This window comes from Ciconia boyciana, chromosome 5 (assembly GCF_034638445.1).
Source record: "Ciconia boyciana chromosome 5, ASM3463844v1, whole genome shotgun sequence".
Classification (NCBI taxonomy): Eukaryota; Metazoa; Chordata; class Aves; order Ciconiiformes; family Ciconiidae; genus Ciconia; species Ciconia boyciana.
In genome coordinates, this window is record NC_132938.1 from 27,919,140 (window position 1) to 27,939,481 (window position 20,342).

General features: G+C 40.7%; 1 protein-coding gene across 1 annotated transcript in view; it reads left to right on the forward strand.

The window, feature by feature from the left end:
• The first annotated feature begins 2,306 nt into the window (after nt 1-2,306).
• Nucleotides 2,307-20,342, forward strand: part of GRXCR1 (glutaredoxin and cysteine rich domain containing 1) — a 42,890-nt gene continuing 24,854 nt past the window's right edge. The window contains exons 1-2 of the mRNA XM_072863058.1: nt 2,307-2,702; nt 4,598-4,600. Of these exons, the coding sequence (XP_072719159.1) occupies nt 2,307-2,702; nt 4,598-4,600 (399 nt within the window). The remainder of the gene's footprint in view (nt 2,703-4,597; nt 4,601-20,342) is intronic.

Below are 20,342 nucleotides of genomic sequence, written 5' to 3' on the forward strand. Positions count from 1 at the left end.
TTTTTAAAATGCGGTACTGATTAATTCTGCGTTTATTCAATGCTACATTAACTTTTTAAATCACTCGGGTAGCATCAAATCCTTTGCAGTACAGACAATACAAGCTTTCCCATTGCCTGCAATAACAGTAAAATGGATTCTATGTTAAGGAATATATAGCATCAAGTGGAGGAGATAAAAATATTATAAAGGTGTTGTGCAAAATATTTCTGTTATAGAAGCTCAGATTTCTTAATCTGTGGCAATTTGTTGCAAAGCACTTGGGTTTTATTATTTAATAAAAAAAAGAATATGAACAAAGTTCATTACTGCAGGTTTCTTAGAGGAGATCACTCAGATAATCATGGAAACACTATGATATAGTTAACTTTGGGGTAGGCAACAGGCTAAGTGATTTCTCCAGGTATCTTGCAGGCCTGTTTAGATAATTCCATAAAAGATATTATGAAATATTAATTCAGCTACAGAATTAGTTCTAAGTCAGTCTTTAGTAATAATGAACTGTATTTATTGTCAAAGCTCCTGTGGGCAAGTGGCTGTATTACAATCTGTGATTCAACCCCCCTCCAAAGTGAATTTCACAAGGTATCTTATAGCTGTATTCAATATTAGTACAGACTTTAATACAAGCTGTTTTTCTTCTCTGAAAGATGAGTAGCAATGCATTTTAACTCTTGTAACTTATTATTTTTACCTAATTTTTTTTCTGTGTGAATAATAGTAGTTGATAATACAGTGAATCATCTCTTTAGAAAATGTGGCAACCACTAATGCTATGAAATGCCACTAATAATTTGTGTTTCCATTTTGTAGATGGCAAATAAGTAATTTTAGAGTTTAGTCATAAGAATTGTGATTTTACTTGGGCTGAAGAGCAGTATTTTCATGCTTCTTGTTCAAAAGAAAGTCACAACAACCATCACCTAATTGCTGAAAGATTTGTGTCTGCATTTCCAAAATCTTGGCCAGAAAGCCTCCTCAGATGCTTGAAGCTCTGCAGCTGCTTGTGACCGCAGGCATTACCATTCTGGGTTGGCTGAGCATCTACGGACTCATTTCATGCCTATACCTGTCGAGGGGGTCACAGGCTTCAGGAAGCAATTCAGTATTCATGAGTCTAGAAAGAAAATGAAGCTGTAGAGAGTGTGTAGGGAATGTTTGCCAGGAAAGTGAGAAGGGGGTGGAGTTCTCAATGCTGCTCTAAGGAATGCTTTGCATTTTACTTTAAATGGAAAAAATACAGAAATACCACTGTAAGTAGGGTTCATCATGCAAACTCAGAACCAGCTTGGGTGTCTAAGGTGCTACTACATGATCTTGAGTAGACACAGACAGAAATTTGAAGTATGGGTTTGTTATTTTTACATCTAGAGCCGGGTGCCTAACGCTGCACCAGCCTCTACTTGTGATTTGTTGGGATAGGAGAATTTGCTTCCCCTGTGGTTGAATCCACCTTACCCTACTTTTCTTTGTTTGATCCTTGTTGCCCCAATTAATTAGCTTTCTGCTGTTCCTTTGTTCAGATTCCCTTGGCCCAGTCCCTTGAATAATTGACAAAACAGAACAGAGACTGTGGTTACTGTCTGGTTCTAGCTGTGGCTTGGTTTTATTTAATAACGCTGTGTTAGTGCAACAAATTGTGACTAATTGCTTCTCCACTGCTCTGCCAGTCTGCAAAAAGGCCAGCATCACAAAACACCAAGTCAGAGCTCCCTGCCAAATCTCTGTAAGCTTATATAAAAAGCAAACTTTGGTGAATGAGGTCTGACTGGTAGGGGAAGGAAGGGTTTTGATGAAAGAAATGTGCCCATCATTGACTCTAGTGCTGAAGTTTACGATTTTCACCACAGGTGTAATGTACATAAACAGTTTTGGCTCTGCAGATCTTGTAAAAAAACTCTTCCTTTTTGCCTTTCTCAGCAAACAAAAACTGCATTCATATAAACTTGTGTAATTTCTGTTATTGTGTTTGTCATGTGTGGGTTTGCATTTTTATTTTAATCAATGAATATAATTTCTCCCTTTCTTGCTTTCTTCCTTAGTGCTAAAAAGTACACAGTGGCTTTTTAATATTTAATTGATGAGATCGTTTTACAGGTTTTAGTTTAAAGGTAACCATAGCACAAACGCATCCATTATTAACTGCAGAACGGCAGTGTAGCTTCTTGGGAACCCTCTTTAGTTTAATATGAGAACCCCTGTCAACAGCAAGCAGCGCTGATATTGTTGTTAAGTGTGACAAACTGGCAAATGCAATGGGCACCATGCTGGAACAATGCAAGCTGCTTATATCAATGGAAGAGGTGATGTTTAAAAGTGAGATGAAGTCGGACAGCGAGAGGCTGTCGAGGAAGGTTCGGTTCCGCGTTGCGTCCTCGCACAGCGGGAGGGTGCTGAAGGAGGTGTACGCCGACGGGGAGGCTGCCGGCTCTCTGGACTCCGAGTACGCCAGCAGCTCGGAGACCGACCAAACCAGCCGGCTGAGTGAAGTGGATGGGCAGCAGAATGGACATGTAGGGTCCGAGTGCGATGAAAACGAGAACGAGCAGGACAACTTGCTCATTTTAGTCAGAGCCACTAAAGAGAGGGGGTTTGGTACAAAACGAGTCAACATCCTCAGCAAAAACGGCACAGTCAGGGGAGTCAAGCATAAAGTCAGTGCTGGTCAAGCACTCTTCGACAATTTGGCAAAAGTGTTTCAGGTAGGTGATGTGGTCCTGCTGGCTGTAAGGCCTGTGTCTGTCCCTTTTAACTCCCCACATTGTTCTTTCCCTTTGTCCACACCTCTCTCATTTATGGTTTCTCAAACTCCAGATTCGATTCTGCCTCACTGCCACTGCTGTCCACTTGCTGTTCTTGCTTACTCTTTCTGGTATACACTGGCTCCACACTCCAAATTAGCTGTGACATTTTTCTTTCAAAATTGACCTAAAGTTTGCTGACTAGAAGTGTGTATGTTGTGCTTCCCATGTATGGACCAGGACAGAAACGTAACAGAGGAATTAACTGGTGCTTTATTAGAGATCTGTACAGATCCACTGTACAGGGATGTGTCATGTTTCCACTCCTATTATATTAGTTCTAATGAGTTTAAGATGTTATCTACTGTCCCCTACATGTAAATATGTATACTTGCAAATTCCGTTGTGTTTAATCTGCAAAGTAGATCAAATTAGATGCAGATGGCAGCAATGGCAGTTTTCCTATATGAAAATTTCAGAGGAATGAAATCTTAGTCATGGGTCTCTTTCATTAATGTCTGTTTTCCATTTATTTTGTAGAAGGAGCAGAATATCTATATTTGAAACAGTATATGCCACACTGATGCCTTAGGCAGAGAAATACAGGCCTCAGAAAAATCAAGATAAAAGTTCTAAAAAATTTAGCTCATATATATAATTTATCTATATATGCTATTCAAGTCTTATTACTATTCAAGCAAAGAGCAACATGTATGCAATCAAACTCTTTCTAAAGGTTGTTATAATCCAGAATTAGGATGGTCACTTAAATTAACCTGTAACTGTCTTCAATGCATTGTTTTAAAAGCATTTATGCAGTTTTAAAGCATGGGGAATTTGATATTAGTAACAACTGTTGTTGTGTATTGAAATGAAGTCTTCTAAAAGTTCTTTCTTACTTTAAAGCTGAGGAATTTCATAATACCTTTAGCAATGGCTATAGATTAACATTGTCTTGCTTCTGAATGTGAATTTATCCTCTATATTGTGCCTAAATTACAACAGTCTTTTTGTCAATACCGATGTTCCTGTGGAAGATGGATATTTCAAAGATGAATTAGCTGTTCATTTTTGTTCTTTATGTCTTTGTATTCCTTTGAGTGCTCTATTCCTTTGAGTGCTTTACATAGCACTCAAAGAGCTTGCTTGCTTTCACGCCACTCACTGAAGAGTTTGTCCTTGAGTTCCCTACTCCGATAAAATTTGTAACAAACTCACTTTTTCTAAGTAGATATGAGTTAGGAAGTGTTAACTGGGGCATGTCTGGATTCTTCGCCAACCTTGATTCCAAATACTGTTCCATGTTTCGCTACGTGCAGTCCGCCATTTCACCTCACTAGCCTCATTCTCTCCTAAAAGCTTCTTTCCACTGCATCAGTGACACCAAGCTAAGAAATTTGAATCACCTAAATAAATGGACCCATCTGAAGACATATGTACCTTAATTAGTGGCCCTGTCATCTTGCTGTTTTTACCTCCAGTTTTAGGCTGGAAATTCTTCAGGAAAGGTTCATGGACTGAAATCAATGTACTTTGATTGCAGTGAAGTTTCTTTTATTCCTCACAGAGTTACAGCTAGGACCAACACTATTTCCATGCCAGAAGAAAGGAAGACTTGAGAGGAGGCATATCCATCTGATAACTTCAGAAAATTATATGTAGCCAAGTCTACCACAGAAGTCCATAATTAAAACCTGTAAAATAATGAATGGTTTAAAAGGTGATAAGGATCTTGTATTGACAGTATTTTACAGAAGAAGAAAGCGGAAAAATTAAATTATCAGGTGAAAACAAACAGCACATAATTAAATTTAAGAACTGTCTGCTACAGGCATTGTAAAGGCCAAAAGAATAAGCAGGTATTGAAAGCGGAGGAGGAAAATATATGGGGAACTGAGCAGCTTCTGCTTAGGCAGGTCTAGATGACTGATTTCCAGAAATAATTGTATATTCTTACCTTAAGCATCTACTGGATCAAAGACATATATTCAATAATACAGAGAACATCATGATTTGAGCTTTCTACACAAACAAGTTCCTGTTTCCCCAGAGATAAAGTTTGAAGTCTAGTGAAGAAGAATGATCGTTTGCATATCTTTTATGTCATACTGTGAGCCAATTTTCTGTGCCACATGGTGAACGCAGAGGAGAGCAAAGCACAGAGGTTGGCTTTGAGACTGACTCAGAACTGCTTGATCCCAATGTGAAATATGATCAAAATCTGTCCAATTACAAATGAAGTAATGACCTTTAGGATGAGATTAGAGGATGATTTCTAGTTTTCTGTAAGTATGTTCCAGACAATTAATTGCGCGGTAATACCACTTAGAGAACAACAAGAGTTCTTCATTCAAAGATACAATAAGATAGAAATATGTCTCTATTAGAAGATATAACTCAAAACCTCTTGATCTGGGCATTTTTGTAAGTTCCCCCCTTGATTATGCGAGGTCATCTGCAGTTACATGTTTCACTTCTCTTAGATAAGCAACAGCAGATGTATAACAACAGTTAAGATGTATACAAAGTCCCTTATTCCTGAGGAGAGCCCATCTCTGCCCCTTTGATGATTCAGCAGTAGATGACCTCATTATACATTTCTCAGAGTCAGTGTCAAAGCAGGTATTTGTAATCGCAGAGTATGCACATGAACTCTTGACAGTACTAAATCCTGAGCACCGATAAATTATTGAATGCAAACACTTCTTATTTGGTATTTAATGTAGCAGTTATTAACTGAAATGTGTATGCAAGCAGCCAAATACTGAGTATGTGTGAGTGTCCTGTGACTGGAAACTATGGTTTTTTTGAGATTTTCTGCAGCGTCAGCATTCCGATTCTTCAGACTATATCTGCAAACTCCTCTGCTATGCTACTGCCAAAATCCCCAGGTGCTCCCTGTCATAGAGGAGAGATCCTTTAAATCAAATCACTTTGCTAAGATATTCTAGGGATAAGCAGGGGTTCATTAACTAGGCTTTGTTAAGTAAGTCGTGCAGTCAAGCCCTTTAATGTTTTCTGTTCAAATACCTGTGCTAAAAGCACTCCTATGTATTTTAATGTTCTGTGGAATATTTGGGTTTTTTAATATTTTTTCCACATTTTCTAACTACAGCCTTTCTCCAGAATTGGTTCAGACGGTTCCTTCTCACAACAGACTCACCTGAAAAAAAAATCACACCTTCTGGAGTTTTTGGGAATTTGAAAAGAGTGGTGTAATACAGGAAGTGTTTCTAGATGAAAAGGTGGTTTTGGTTCTTGTTGTTGTACGATACAAGCCTGGCCTGAGAATGTATATCTACTGCCAAGTAGACGTGCATCCCCTGCTGCATCTTCCCACATCCATGCACCGAGCACTTCCATCACCAGCACAACCAGCGACTTCCCATTCCCCCCGTTCCTTGAGAAGAGAAGCTAGGTCCCCTGCATTAGTCTGTCCGATGACTGTCCGTGTCCCCAGACGTGAGCTGCTGCAGCACTGTGACAGTAAAGGGTCTCCCGTCAGGTTGGCCCTGCACGGCGGGGTGGGACAGAGCAGGACATGTCGGGGGGTTATCTCAGCTTCATGGCAGGACATTTTGGGGGCAGAAAGGTGGGGAAGGAACCAGCCCCTACTGATGCTTCAGGGGAGCACGGTTTCCACGGCAACCCCTCCAGCCGTTCCCTCCCGGGGGTGGATGCCACAAAGAGAGCGTTGACATAGCAACCCCATCCTGGGGGTGAGAGGGCGTTGCTGTGGCAACACCTCGCCAGCCCCGGCTTGGCAGGGGAGGCGGCAGGCCAGGCGCAGGGCAGCCAGGCGGCGGGACGCCAGGTGGAAGGAGGCCAGGCGGAGGGAGGCCAGGCGGTGGGAGGCCAGGCGGAGGGAGGACAGGCGGAGGGAGGCAGGTGGAGGGCGGCCAGGCGGTGGGAGGACAGGCGGAGGGAGGACAGGCGGAGGGAGGCAGGTGGAGGGCGGCCAGGCGGTGGGAGGACAGGCAGAGGGAGGCCAGGTGGAAGGAGGCCAGGCGGAGCGAGGCCAGGCGGTGGGAGGACAGGTGGAGGGAGGCCAGGCGGTGGTCACCGGTGGAGGGCAGGGATGGCCGCATGTGTCCCGCCCGCCTCCGCCTGCACCGAACCTGGACCGGAGGGGCAGCTGCCTCCAGGGCTGGCGATACAGCGGTCACACAGCCGGAAGCGTTTTATTCGTGAGAAACGTACGCTACTGAAAAGCCTGAATAACAGAAAGGATCTGGAGCTCCTAGTCTCCCTGTTCGTGCACCTCCTTGGTAAAAGTGAAATTATCTCCTGCTGAAACACTAAAACTGAGGGTGTCGGCAGCTCTGGAGCTGGGGACGTGGCCTGCTAATTGCATCAGAAGCATAAGCCCCTTCTCTGCACATCCAAAGTAATTGTGGTCTTATTTCAGTACATTACTAGAATTTTTGTTCTCTACTACTTAGAATACTGTTAAAATGCAAATGAGTATGAATATTTCCTATATTTTCCCATAGAACGTAGTAGAGAAATGGTTCTTGTTTCCTTGAAATAAATATAATTCTCTTCATGACCAATTTTTACAACTAGGCCATCACTATGATGGCTTCCAGGTGACAGAGAGCAAAAATCCTTGGGTCGTCTGGTATATTAATAAGTAGTGCAATGATCATTTCATGCCAGACCGGGTTTCCATCCTGACGTGCAACGTAATGGAGCTCAGCCAAAGGTTTTACACAGGTCTCCCCTCATTTCCACTGGTTCAGCATGGGTCCTTTCCTCCATTTCCATACTTACACACTCCACTGGCCTTCCAGCCTCCTCTGAAAGGTCACCTTCTGCTAAATGAGCTACCGATCTCATTCTCAGGCAGGGCTGTCTGGCGTCTATTACGAAAGGACAGGCTTGGTTAACAAACCTGATTAATGCCTTTGTGAACATTGCATCAGAGGGGATATGGGTGAAGAGACAGACATAACGTACTTGGTCTTAACAGTATTTTCCAGCACGGTGTCTCAGGTAGAGCTAACATTTAAGGTTGCAAAGTGCAAGTCAGTATTCAGCTCGATAAAGAATTAGCTTATTAATGTTTAGAGAGAGAGGGGGGAAAGAGTTAAGAATCAGGTGGAAGTTTGTTAAGAGAAGGATAGCTTCTGGGGTGGTCAGGTTCACTTTCATCTTTCTTTATTTATAGGTGACCTGGAAAAGTGAATACACAGCAGGACATGCAGAGCTTACAAACCAGTAGGGCTAGCTAATATCATTGAGAAAATAAAATGAAAGACAGCAGCAAAACCAACTGTCTTCCAAAGAAGGCAGATGATGCAAAACGCTGTTAAGGAAAGTTTCTGGTGCAATAGTACAAGCAAAGGTTTTAGGGTGGGTGGTGCGTTGTATACCACTCCAGCCCCTGGAGCATATATCAATAGCATACCACTCCAGCCCCTGGAGCATATAGCGATACAATCCCCCAAACTCTTGGGGAGGAGAGAGAGAGAGAGGCCTGCACTTTCACTGGAGAAGTCATGATGTTGTCCTCCTCACTTCTGTGGCAGATGATCAGTGCTGACGCTCCAGCATTGGACTCTCTGAACTCAAAGACCTCTGCTAGGACTGGACTAAGATAGTAAAAGGTCTCCTGAACTTTCCCTTCATATTCTCATCCATATACTCTGGCCCATCACTCCCAAATGGGTATAGCTTGCAAAAGGAAAAGACATGCTGGATTGCTTGTACCTGCTAGTAGCAATGTTAGGGAAAACTGCTGATAACCTAAAGCCATAGCATTTTCTGTAGTAATGCCACTTATATGGATGGAGATAAATCCCTGAGCTGTAGGTACCTCCTCTGAGGTATAAAGTTCCAGTGTATGTTCCTAGTGTTAGCAAGTCTGGAAAACTAATTATTGAACAGCGTCACACTGAAATCCACTGAAGGATAGGAAAAATTGTAATGACACAGAGGATCAAGTGATTATGAAAAGTAGGTTTCTGTTTGTTACAGAAAATTCAATGTTAGACGGAAAACTGGATCACCACTGGAAGGGGCGTAGTGTCCCTTCACCACTACCTTTGTACCTTCCTAAGGGCTTTGATCTGTGACCACAGTGCATGGGACAGTGATTCAGCTGATTCAGCTGATTAAGTCACAGTTAAAACAGGTAGTTTCCAGGGCTGGTGGCTGAATAGCCACACTGATTTAAAAAGGAAGATGTTCAGGTCTGTGAGCTTTTAATTGGAGCCTGGGGTTGGTCAGTACTTAGGATATTGGTATTTATTGTTCTCATGTTCTCATATAAATCAGCTGTAAAGCACTGAGCTCAGACAAGCCTATTATTAGACTGTGCATGATGTTTTAGGGTTTGCTGCTATTGGACTTGAAATACATATTTGACATAGACTTGAAATGATCAGTAAATAGACTTTACACTATCAAAACCTCTGAAAGTGATATACAAGCTTTGAGTTAAAAAGGACTTAGCTGTCTCGTTTTTTAAAAATGAAGGTATGGGATGTCCTGACTTTTCAATACACTCAGCATCGGGAAGCTTAGCAACAAAACCATGGTTAAATTTATCACTTCTTCAAGATTGAATCAATAATTGAAGAAAAAAAAATTGTTAGACTTTTATGCTGGCAGTCTGATCAGCATGTACTGGACATCTGTCCAACCTTCCAGAGCACCGCATGGCCTCAAAATTATCCTTGCTCTGATGTGTCTTGATCCTTGTAAAGGATCCATAAATAAGGACACTGTTCTTGAGACACTCAGGTGCACTGTATGGGGCTAAGCAGAGGCAAGCCCTGGGACAATAAACATTTCTGTTCTGTGTTTACATATGTTTCTGCTTCAGAGGATATAATAAGCAGGTACTTTGACTGCTTCTTGAATCTCACTTACATCTGCAGGTGAGTGAAAATCGTTATGACACTGAATTAAAATTTCCCCACTGGCTGCAAAATTTTTATCTGTTTAGCATAGGTAATGACTACATACATTGCAAGACAGCTGAGAACTAACCTTTATGCATTTTGCAGTAGAGGTCAGCCATTAGTGGCATGAGCAGTGCTGTTTTGAATCTGTGCACACCAGCCTTCCCTGAGACAGAGTCTGAACTGACACACTTCCTAGCAAGGGTCTGTGAAACACACTGGACTCTCAAGTATAACCAAACTCTGGTAGATGCAGAATGGAAGCAGCAGTGAGGAAAAGATAATTTTGCACTTCATTAGCACCTTATCTCTTCTGTTGATAGAAAACAACTTCTGACAACTGACTGGTACTGAACAGAGTTGTCTCAGGCTTACCCCAGCTAGGATCTAAGTGCCTGTGGTCCAAGCAGATTGTGCAGCCTGTAGGAAAACGCAGAGCTGCTGCCCCGGGCTGTGAGGGAGAACAGAATTAAATCGTTCCCTCTGTGAAGTCTACGCCATGTGGCTACTTTCCCAAACAGAGTGATTTATTAATAAGCCTCATCCCTTGGCCTTATCCTTTGCATGACAAATGGCGTAGCAAAGAAGCTATGGTAATACTGCAGTGAATATGTATATACAGATTATGTAGTACTAGAGTGAATCAAGACTTTAGGTATAGATTCAAAAAACCCATAGGCTCCTAAAGAAGGACTTAGACATCAAGCTCCAAAACTGTGATCCTCCAAATCTCTCTTTGGTGCCACCTTGTCTCAAAGGCAGCAAAAGCCTTTTATTAATGAAAATTTGACTAAAGATCTGCCTTGGTCATGTGCCTCAGCATCTCAGTATTGACAGGACATGACAGTTACCTCCTACTCATGTCCTATGGGAACCACAAAATAGGTTTTCCTTTGCCTGTCTCACCTGCAGGGCTTGATGCAGTAGATGTCCTCTGAGCATGCCTAGTGGATCAGATCCTACACAAACTGTACATAAGCAGGTGCTGCTTTGTTACAAATCGTGTCTGCAGGAGGCAGTGGTGGGAGTTGTACTTTGAATTAGACAGTCACAAGACAGCATGAATAAGTTGATGGATCAGGATTGGAACGCAGGCTTGCTGATTCTCAACTTGCCATTCCAAATACTATACTTCAGCATCATGCTTGACTTACTTCCATTTCTTTCCTTCTTGCTTGCTCTTAAGCATTATAGTGAAGGCATTTGCTTCAGCATGGAGGTATCCCAGAAAAGCTTGTAGCCTGTGACTTGCTTGTTAGGGACAAGAGGTTGGGAGGAGACTGAATCCAGATAGCCAAGACATGAGAGATTGCAGATAATGATGTTCTGCCACCTTGTTTCATCCTCTCTCTTTAAATCTAAAAATACATTTGCTTTCTTTTTGAAAGAAAGAAACAGGGTACTGTTCTCAGGCAATGAATGTGAATGCCAAATGGAAAAAGGTGCATCCTGGTGGTTCTAAGTGGGATTCTTAAATCATATTGGCCTCAGGAAATTCTCTGAACTAAAAATAGTCATAAACTGAGAAAGTATTAAGAGGAAATACCATATATACTTGCCACTCTCTTACTTTTAATTATCTGTCTGGTAGATAACCTGGAATACTAGAAGAACACTGGGTCTGAGCCTGTGTACTGCTCTGGTACTCTTACACAATGTCCCTTTGTGGAACTGCTCAAGAAGGTGCTCAACCTTTGAATTAAGATGAAAAATGCTTCATCTTACTTCAAACTGACGAGAAAAAAAGTAATTTTATGTAAACAGCCTATTAAAAAAATTCTTAGGATGCTAGAGCAGAATTTTTTTCTACTTATTCTAACAGTAGGAAATTTTTTTTTTCTAAATTGGCCTCTTACAACAGAGATGAAAAAGATGAACTGATTAGTCTTAATTGTTAATTAGTAGCAATAACCATTCACTTTTTTTCTGGCTGTGGAGCTCAACTCAGTAACTCATCAGGACAATTATGAGAAAATATCTTTTGAAATATTCTTAAAACTAGAAATTCTTAGAACTAGAAAACAAAATCAAGAAAAGTTGGGGCTATTCCCCTTTCTTTGACATGGTACAACAGGCTGCCTGCTAGCTCATTTGCTGTGTCCTCTTGCCCCTGAATATCTGCGTGGCTTTGACACAGCATACACAAAGTTTGTGGAACACATAAAGCTGAAATAAATTGCCTACAAATATGACATGTCCTATATGCTTAATTACTAGCGTCATTCTTGGTCATTGACCCCTAACTTCTGTGTACAAATAAATTACTTTGCAACCAAATATTTAAGGGGCCTCATTGCACCTGAGCGTCTTAGGTGAGGTAAGTTTTAGTTACATTTACAAACATGGAAGCAAATATTTGGCTACGCTGGGCCAATTTGTCACCAGATTGCAGAGCTTTGCAGTTGTGTAATTGCAAAAATATGGTAATAATGAGGATGAAACACAGCTCCTTTATTAAAAAAAAAGAAGTTCAAAAGAATCAGGGATGATCTTTACCTTAGTGGTATGATTCTCCAGGCATGTACTAATGCTTTTGATTTCATGGCATGGAAAACATTAGCAAAAATACTTTCTAACAAGTTAATTAAATAACAATTACACTTAGTTTACAGATCTCAGAACTGTTTCAGTTCTGGACTAGGATTTGCAAACACTTACACTAGTATCTGCAAACACAAGCTAGACAAATATAAATGTACGCGTGCCATACCGGTATTGTGTTACAATGACCCAGGAAAACTGCATTTTGTCAGTTGACCAAAGCCACATTTCAGGAGTCACCTGCTGCCAATTTAATTGACGTGTAGGTGTCATTGAGGACTATTTCCTTCCCTGAGAGAGAAGAAATGAAGTCATGCTTTATTTGCAGATAACGCTTGCTAGACTGCTTTGGTCTGTCAGCAGCCTGCTCTGACATTTGTCTACTAGTGTTGACAGTTTATTACACACTACACCAACACAAGGTACGTGATTAACGGCTTGAAGGAAAGTAATGGTCAAAGAGATAGTGCTTTTTTTTGGCTGGAGCTTTAACCTGTGACTGCAATGTTCGGCAGCATCATAAGTTTGTAGCTTAAGTGCAATAAAATATGCTTCAGAATGGAATTTGCAGCCAGAGAGAAAAGGGTATGACTTTCATGCATGAAAACCTTCCTCATGCTGCAACATCGAGTATTAGGTAGGACAAAGCAAGAAACTCAGATCTCACTGAATTTTTCCAAAACTTGTAAGATAAATAGTAATTAGGACAGCATCCCCAGCCTGTTGCTTTTGAAAAGGAGTTGGAAAAATATAGCTTCTCATCCAAGCAGGCAATCTTGTGGTTTTGCTTGACACAGTAGTTATGTTGTGGAGAGGCTGCCACAGCACAACTCTTTACAGCCTCCATCATACAAAGCAACAGAAATGGTCACAGGCGAGCAGCTGGAGTCAGTGAGGTAGAGACTCATTTCACACATGGCAAGAAAGAAGACAGAAAAAACATCATTCATTGCTAGTATGAATTGTGGAAAGCATTTTAACAACCTTAGTACAATTTTGCTTTGGAACTATAGCTAGAGACACCATCCATCAATGTCAGAGGAGTATGTCTTCTATACCACAGAAATACCACATGCAGACCTCCACTCACAAGAAATATGGGAAAACTTACTGGCCAATATTTGCACAAGTTTATAACAACATGCAATGTTATATCCTGCATCGGCAAATCAGTCAATGCTGGTGCAAAGGCAAAGAAATTTTTCTTTACTCCTGGTAGTCTTGTTTGGAACACTGTTGATTGCTAATTATCTAACAACTTATAAAAATAGGAAGAATTGACAGCAGTCATACACTATTATTTAAGAAAAATCTATTTCCCTATGCGACTTCTGTAAGACAGAAAGCAGTCCGTTTCTAAACCTGCCAATGAAATTACAGCTTTTTAAAGAAAACATGATCTTTTTCTGCCCAGCTGCTTATGTCCTGCTCTTGGTTTACTACATCTAAATGCAAAGGACTCTCCCTCCCAGCCCCACAGGCAACTGTGAAGCATTTCATTGCTGTTCAAGTGGAGAATGTCATAAGAGACAGACGGATAGGCACAGTGAAAAATGAGACCTTTAAGCATTATTGCTGGAGTTCCTTCCACCTATCACAGGTATTAATCTGCATCTTGAGAACTTCCCTTTCCAGGTGATGATGCTTTCAATCAGATTCCCAAACATGCAGTGGATAAGTCCAGTTATTCTTCCAAATCCCACCGTTATCCAAAAATATAACCTACTCAGTCCCTCCAAGTCCAAACTTAAGGTGTCATGAAGATTTAAAAGGGACAGCAGTTTCTAAATGACTTGTTCAGGAAATAGATTCTGTTCATTGAAATCTGTCTGCAAAATTTTGCCCTGGCAGCTGTTGTTTTTGTATCTGCCAGGTGGTTAGGCCTTTTGCAAACCTATCTATCTGCTTGGTGCATGATGTTCTTGTGGATCCTCATGTGAGACACTGTGGGGTGGAAGGGCACTTTTACAGGTCAATATTTGCAGTTGGATACAGGTGACTAATACTATATTTTTTTCTGCTGCCACTGACCGGGAGCAGCCTTGAACCATTTAGCTCCTTCAATGAGGTAGTTTTATCATCAGCTGCTCTAGCAATTCTCTTTTGAAGTCACAACAGATAAGGACAAGAGTCATCAAAAAAGGAGAGATGTCCAGTGAGCTTTCTGACCTGTCTTTCATCCTGTCTCAATTCTCATTTTGGCAGAAGGTTATGCAACTGGCAGAAATGTAATCAGTATGGGGTTTCAGCATTGTTTGAAGACATGATCTGATATTAGAATAAATGTTGTTATTGATTTTTCTTGCTGCAGGGGATTAAATGATATCTATGCAAAGGCGCCACTGAAATGTTGCTCCAAAAGAAAAGCAGATAGCGAATTTAATCATCTCAGCATCTGCATTTGTAGTCATATTCCTTGACCAGAACACATTTAACTGTATGACATGATACAGATCCTAGCCCTATTGTAAGGAACATTATTATATGAAAAGTATGATTATAAGAATAACAATTTCTGTTTTATTTAAAAAATATACATCTCTGGGCCAAATCCTGGATCAGACTAGACCGTAAAGCTGCTCACACTGACCTTGCTAAATAATTACTCCAGCTGCAGATGTGATATATATGGAATAACTAACTTGGCAGCTATTTTGACTAACAGGTTTAGGAGCTGGTATAAAGCATACCACCTGATACATTCTGATTTTCAGACATTTTACCTATTTGGTTAAAAAAGCCAAAAAAAGCTTATACCTTAGATTTTTTCAGCAACAAGGTCTGTAACTCTGCTCCACAGAGATGTATTCTATTTTGCTCACACAGAAATGGTGGATGAGTCATTTTTAGCTTTTGTACCTCAAGAGGACTTCAAATTAACAGATGTCTGCTGGAAATACAATACAGCAGAGAGGAAACAGTCTAGGAGGTTCCTGGAGTGTGTGGAAGATAACTTCCTGACACAGCTGGTGAGTGAGCCAGCTAGGGAAGGCTGGACCCATTCTTTGTGAACAGAGAAGGACTTGTGGGTGATGTGATGGTTGGAGGCCGTCTTGCACACAGCGATCATGAAATGATGAGTCATCCGACTGAATATGAGCCAGCAGTGTGCCCAGGTGGCTAAGAAGGTCAATAGCATCCTGGCTTGTATCAGAAAGTGTGGCCAGCAGAGGTAGGGAAGTGATGGTCCTCCTGTATTTGGCACTGGTGAGGCCACACCTCAAATACTGTATTCAGTTTTGGGCCCCTGTTGTGGTTTAACCCCAGCCGGCAGCTAAGCACCACACAGCTGCTCAATCGCCCCCCCCAGGGGGATGGGGAAGAGAATTGGAAGAGTAAAAGTGAAAAAAGCTCGTGGGTTGAGGTAAGAACAGTTTAATAACTGAAATAAAATAAAATAAAATAAAATAATAATAATAATGATAATAGAATATACAAAGCAAGTGATGCACGATGCAATTGGTCACCACCAACCAACAGATGCCCAACCAGTCCCCGAGGAGCGGCCCCCCTGGCCAGCTTTCCCCTAGCTTATATACTGAGCATGACACCATATGGTATGGAATAGCCCTTTGGCCAGTTTGGGTCAGCTGTCCTGGCTGTGCCCCCTCCCAGCTTCTTGTGCATCTCCAGCCTTCTCAGTCAGTAAAGCACGAGAAGCTGAAAAGTTCTCGATTTAGTGTAAGCACTACTTAGCAACAACTAAACCATCAGTGTGTTATCAACATTATTGTCATACTAAATCCAAAACACAGCACTATACCAGCTACTAGGAAGAAAATTAACTCTATCCCAGCTGAAACCAGGACAGCCCCTCACTATAAGAAAGACATTGAGGTGCTGGAGCGTGTCCAGAGAAGGGCAACGAAGCTGGTGAAGGGTCTGGAGCACAAGGCTTATGAGGAGCGGCTGAGGGAACTGGGGTTGTTTAGCCTGGAGAATAGCAGGCTCAGGGGAGACCTTGTCACTCCCTACAACTACCTGAAAGGAGGTTGTAGAGAGGTGGGTGTTGGTCTCTTCTCCCAGGTAACAAGCCATAGGACAAGAGGAAATGGCCTCAAGTTGTGCCAGGGGAGGTTTAGATTAGATTAGATATTAGGAAAAATTTCTTCACCGAAAGGGTTGTCAAGCATTGGAACAGGCTGCCCAGGGAAGTGGTTGAGTCACCATCCCTGGAGGTATTTGAAAGACGTGTAGATGTGGTGCTTAGTGATATGGTTTAATGGTGAACTTGGCAGTGCTAGGTTAATGGTTGGACTTGATCTTAAAGGTCTTTTACTGCCTAAACGATTCTGTGATTCTATGATTCTAAGGCTAGCAGTTGCAGTATAGGCTATTCTAGGGCAGAGCTGGTTTATGTATGCTGTCTAGGAGTCGCATCCTCTATGTCTGCACAAAAATCTCAAGCTCTCTGCCTTTGGTTTTGGAATCTATCACATAAGAAAAGGAATGAAGTACCATATGTGTGCAATGCAGATGGATCTTTAATTTAAAGAAATGGAGATTGAGTGTACAACTAGTAATTCACTACTCAGGGTTTGAAGAGGAAGGTACCAAAGTTCTAGGTATTATTGAGTAATGACATAGCTGAAAGCGTAGTTCCAATTAGGTTAAGTATACCAGGGAAATAAGGTCCTTCATCACTCAGTGCTAGTACGGAACAAAGTAGTGCTCTAACTTCACGAGATTCCTTTTCATCACTTCCTCATATTGAGTGATAATGCTCTCTCGCATTGAGGAGTAACGAATGAATTCAGCACTTCATCAGCACTTTGTTGCACTAAGCGTAGCTCAACTTTGCTCTTTGCCTCATTCAAAGACCTGTGCAAAATTCAGTACCGGTTGCAGAGTGCTTTGTGACTCTATGCAAGAGAATGCCCTCTGTCCACCTGAAAAATGGTTGGAGTTTTCCTTAACTGTGCAGTACAAATGACAACTTCAACTTTTTACGCAATAGCCTGTTTTTATCTCAGCCCAGATGAGTAACATTTTCAGGTAGAATTTAAATAATATAGAGCAGCAGAAAGGAAAAAGTACATCATGTGCCAGATGTTTGGAAATGAAAACTGAGCATACTGGGAGGGTGGTGGTTTCCCAGTTTCGTTCAACACACCTTGGGAGTTGCAGCAACTTAACACATCTCATTCCAGCTTCCATTCACAGGAATACAGGTAGTATAACTTTTGACAGAAAGCTCATTATCTGCCAAACATGAAAACTCCAGGGTGTATCCCAAATCAAAGCCAGACTTCATTTAACAATTTCCTCTGGTTTTATTGCTTAGGAAGGTAAACTGTGAAGAATTGTGAAGAATCATAATTTTGAATTTTCTCTGCTACTGATTGCAGTTCAGAGTGGCACCTTATTTCATTTATGCTATTACCTTCTTCAGTTGTTTTCTGAATGAGCAGAAGTAGTTCTGTTGTATAAGACAGACTGACCCTAGGGTGTAATTAATCTATGATGAAAGGCTGAAACACCTGCCAATTAAAATGCAGTACCTTTTCAACTGAGCTAAGTCTGACTGGTAAGAGCTTTCCTGAATACTGGTTTTTACTTGCTGACCATCTTTAACACTAGGAAAATCACCAGTTGCAGCACTGGTGCAAATAAGAAAGAAGTTATGGACTATTGTGCTGTTTCCTATGACATTCTGGTATATTGAAGGTAAGTCTTAGGAAAAAAAATCCATTCACCACACAAAGCACAGCCTGGCAAAGAAGAGCGAGCCATGTAATATCATGAGCAGGATCTCACCAGCTAACCGTTTTATTCTCCAGTCAGAAATATGATGAACCAGATTTGCAAGAAGCTCAACAGATTAGAATTCATTTTCATAGACCACTAATTTCTTTTAATTAACCAAACTGTAGTTGACATTTGGGAACTATAAAGGGGATCACTGCATGAGTAAACTGCACCTAGCTATGTTTAAATGTAAAATGACTGAATCAGAGATCCATGTATGTATGTATTATTGTTATTATGTTATTAGTAGCATCTATCAGTCTCTCTAGCAGTCTAAGGATGCACAGGGAATATTTTAGAAAGGATGAGTAAGGGACTGATGAAAGAGAGGAGAAGAGAGAAAGAGGGAAGGGATAGCAACCTTTTTTTCTTTTTAAACTTCATCTACCTGCCAGAGAACAGTAAACAGGGTTTTCCAAAGCTGCTGCCAAGTTGAAAAGAAATGGGCCAGAGTAGACATAGTAATTTTCATGACAGCCATTTGCTGCTGCTGAACACAACTTTGTTTCTCTTCAGTGTGAAATGTTGTATTGAGTGAAGCAGCAGTGATTACAGACAGATGGGGCCAGTGTGCTCAAACCAGGACTCACTTGGAGCCATGCTGTTTGCTAACTTTTTCACATGATCTGAGATATCAAACACCTTCACCTTTATCTGACAGCCCTCAGCAAGTTCTGCTTTAGCTCACCTCTGGCTAAAGCCACTTACAGAATATTCTCAAATAGGACACGAGCTGCCCAATGATCCTCCCCAGACAGGCAACTAAAGATTCAAACATCTTGAACAGTGTGATAAATAAAAAGCAAAAGGAAAAGCTGCTTATGACAAGAGAAAACAGGATTTGGGCCTGACAACTAAGGGTGCTGTTTAAGACAAATGTATTCTGGGTTTTTTTAATAATTCAGGGTGACATCATGGGAAGTGGTACATAAATAGGAGAATTACCACCAAAGTCTCAGTAAGCAGCAGGACAAAACATTCATGCTCAAGACAATTAAACATATTTGAAAAACCCTACTCATATTATTAAAAAGCAAGCCCCAAAGTACCTTAAAATGTGAACTGACAGTAAGAAAAATAACTATGCAAGAAAAATAACTAGTCATTTATTCAAGTATTTCATACATACAACCAAATATAGGCAGTCTAGATATGTTTAAAAGTCCTTTTTGGGCAAGTGACCAAACACTAAGTGCTAGTCAGAACTCTTTCAAGTTGACCTACGTGCTCTTTTTGTTTATTTCCAGCCCTTCTTCTTGTTTTGACTAGAACCAGAAAACAGAAAGGCCCAGAAAAAAATGAGTGAAAAAAATGGAACAATGTTTTTTAAATTTGAGAAAAGATTCCATTTTATTGAAGTCCAATTCTTATTTTACTCAGTCTGTTTCTCCCTGTTGCTAGTGCTAAAGAGATAGAGGTGAAATAAACACTGAACAAATATTGAATAATAATTATTTTCCATACTCCTACATATAACTTTTATTACCAAGTAGTAACTCATACCTCATAGCAAGGAAATTAAACCGTGTAATCTAGGACAAAGCTTCTTCTAAGAATAGAGGCTTATTCTCAGATTTCCAGGGCTTTCACATTGTTTAGATTTGTTTAATTAATATTAACATTCTTTTCATGACCCATCTGTGATCCATTGCTTCAGTTATCTGGTCTTCCACAGTATTTGCAGACATAGCTTTAGGCTGGCAGATGCTATGCAGCTCAAACCATACATTTTTAATTTACGGATGGCAGCATTTCTTCAGGTGACATGCAGTAGACTTTCTTTTCCTCTCTTACATTAATTAGTTTCTGTTTGCAAAGTATTTTGGAGTAGTAACAGTGACCTACCAGTTTGCCTCTTCTCTAATTTCATGTTGTCTGTTAGTAGGCACAGAAAATTGGTAGGAATGATAAATTGTGAATCTACCATTTTTATTTTCACCTTTTGTTTGACTTCCCAATTTTGCAGACGTTTTAAAATGCCTATATCTTTCTCATGTCAAAGGCACATTGCGTAAACTATTATGCTGCTGTTCTGTGAGCAGAGTCTTCAGAAAACTGTCTGCAGGTAAACAGCTGCAAACAGCCAAAGTAGAAATTCAGCTCTTTTCCTTTCCTTTGTTGTTGATGTAACATAATCATAAACCCTCCCTGGGATAATTTAAAAGCTATGTCACCTTAATTTTGCATTGATCAGACATGCTGTTGGAGCCAAAATAAGTCTAATGTGCAATGAAAGTTCAGGCCAAAATTTAAACCTAAATTAAAAGACCTCCAAATAGTCACATGATTCCTGCAACAACATAATGTATATTTCTCTAGACATCACAACTGTATTCAGGCCTGTCACAATACAAGCCATACCTGCCGGAAATGATATTTGTCTGGCAGAAGTGAGAAGTTTCAG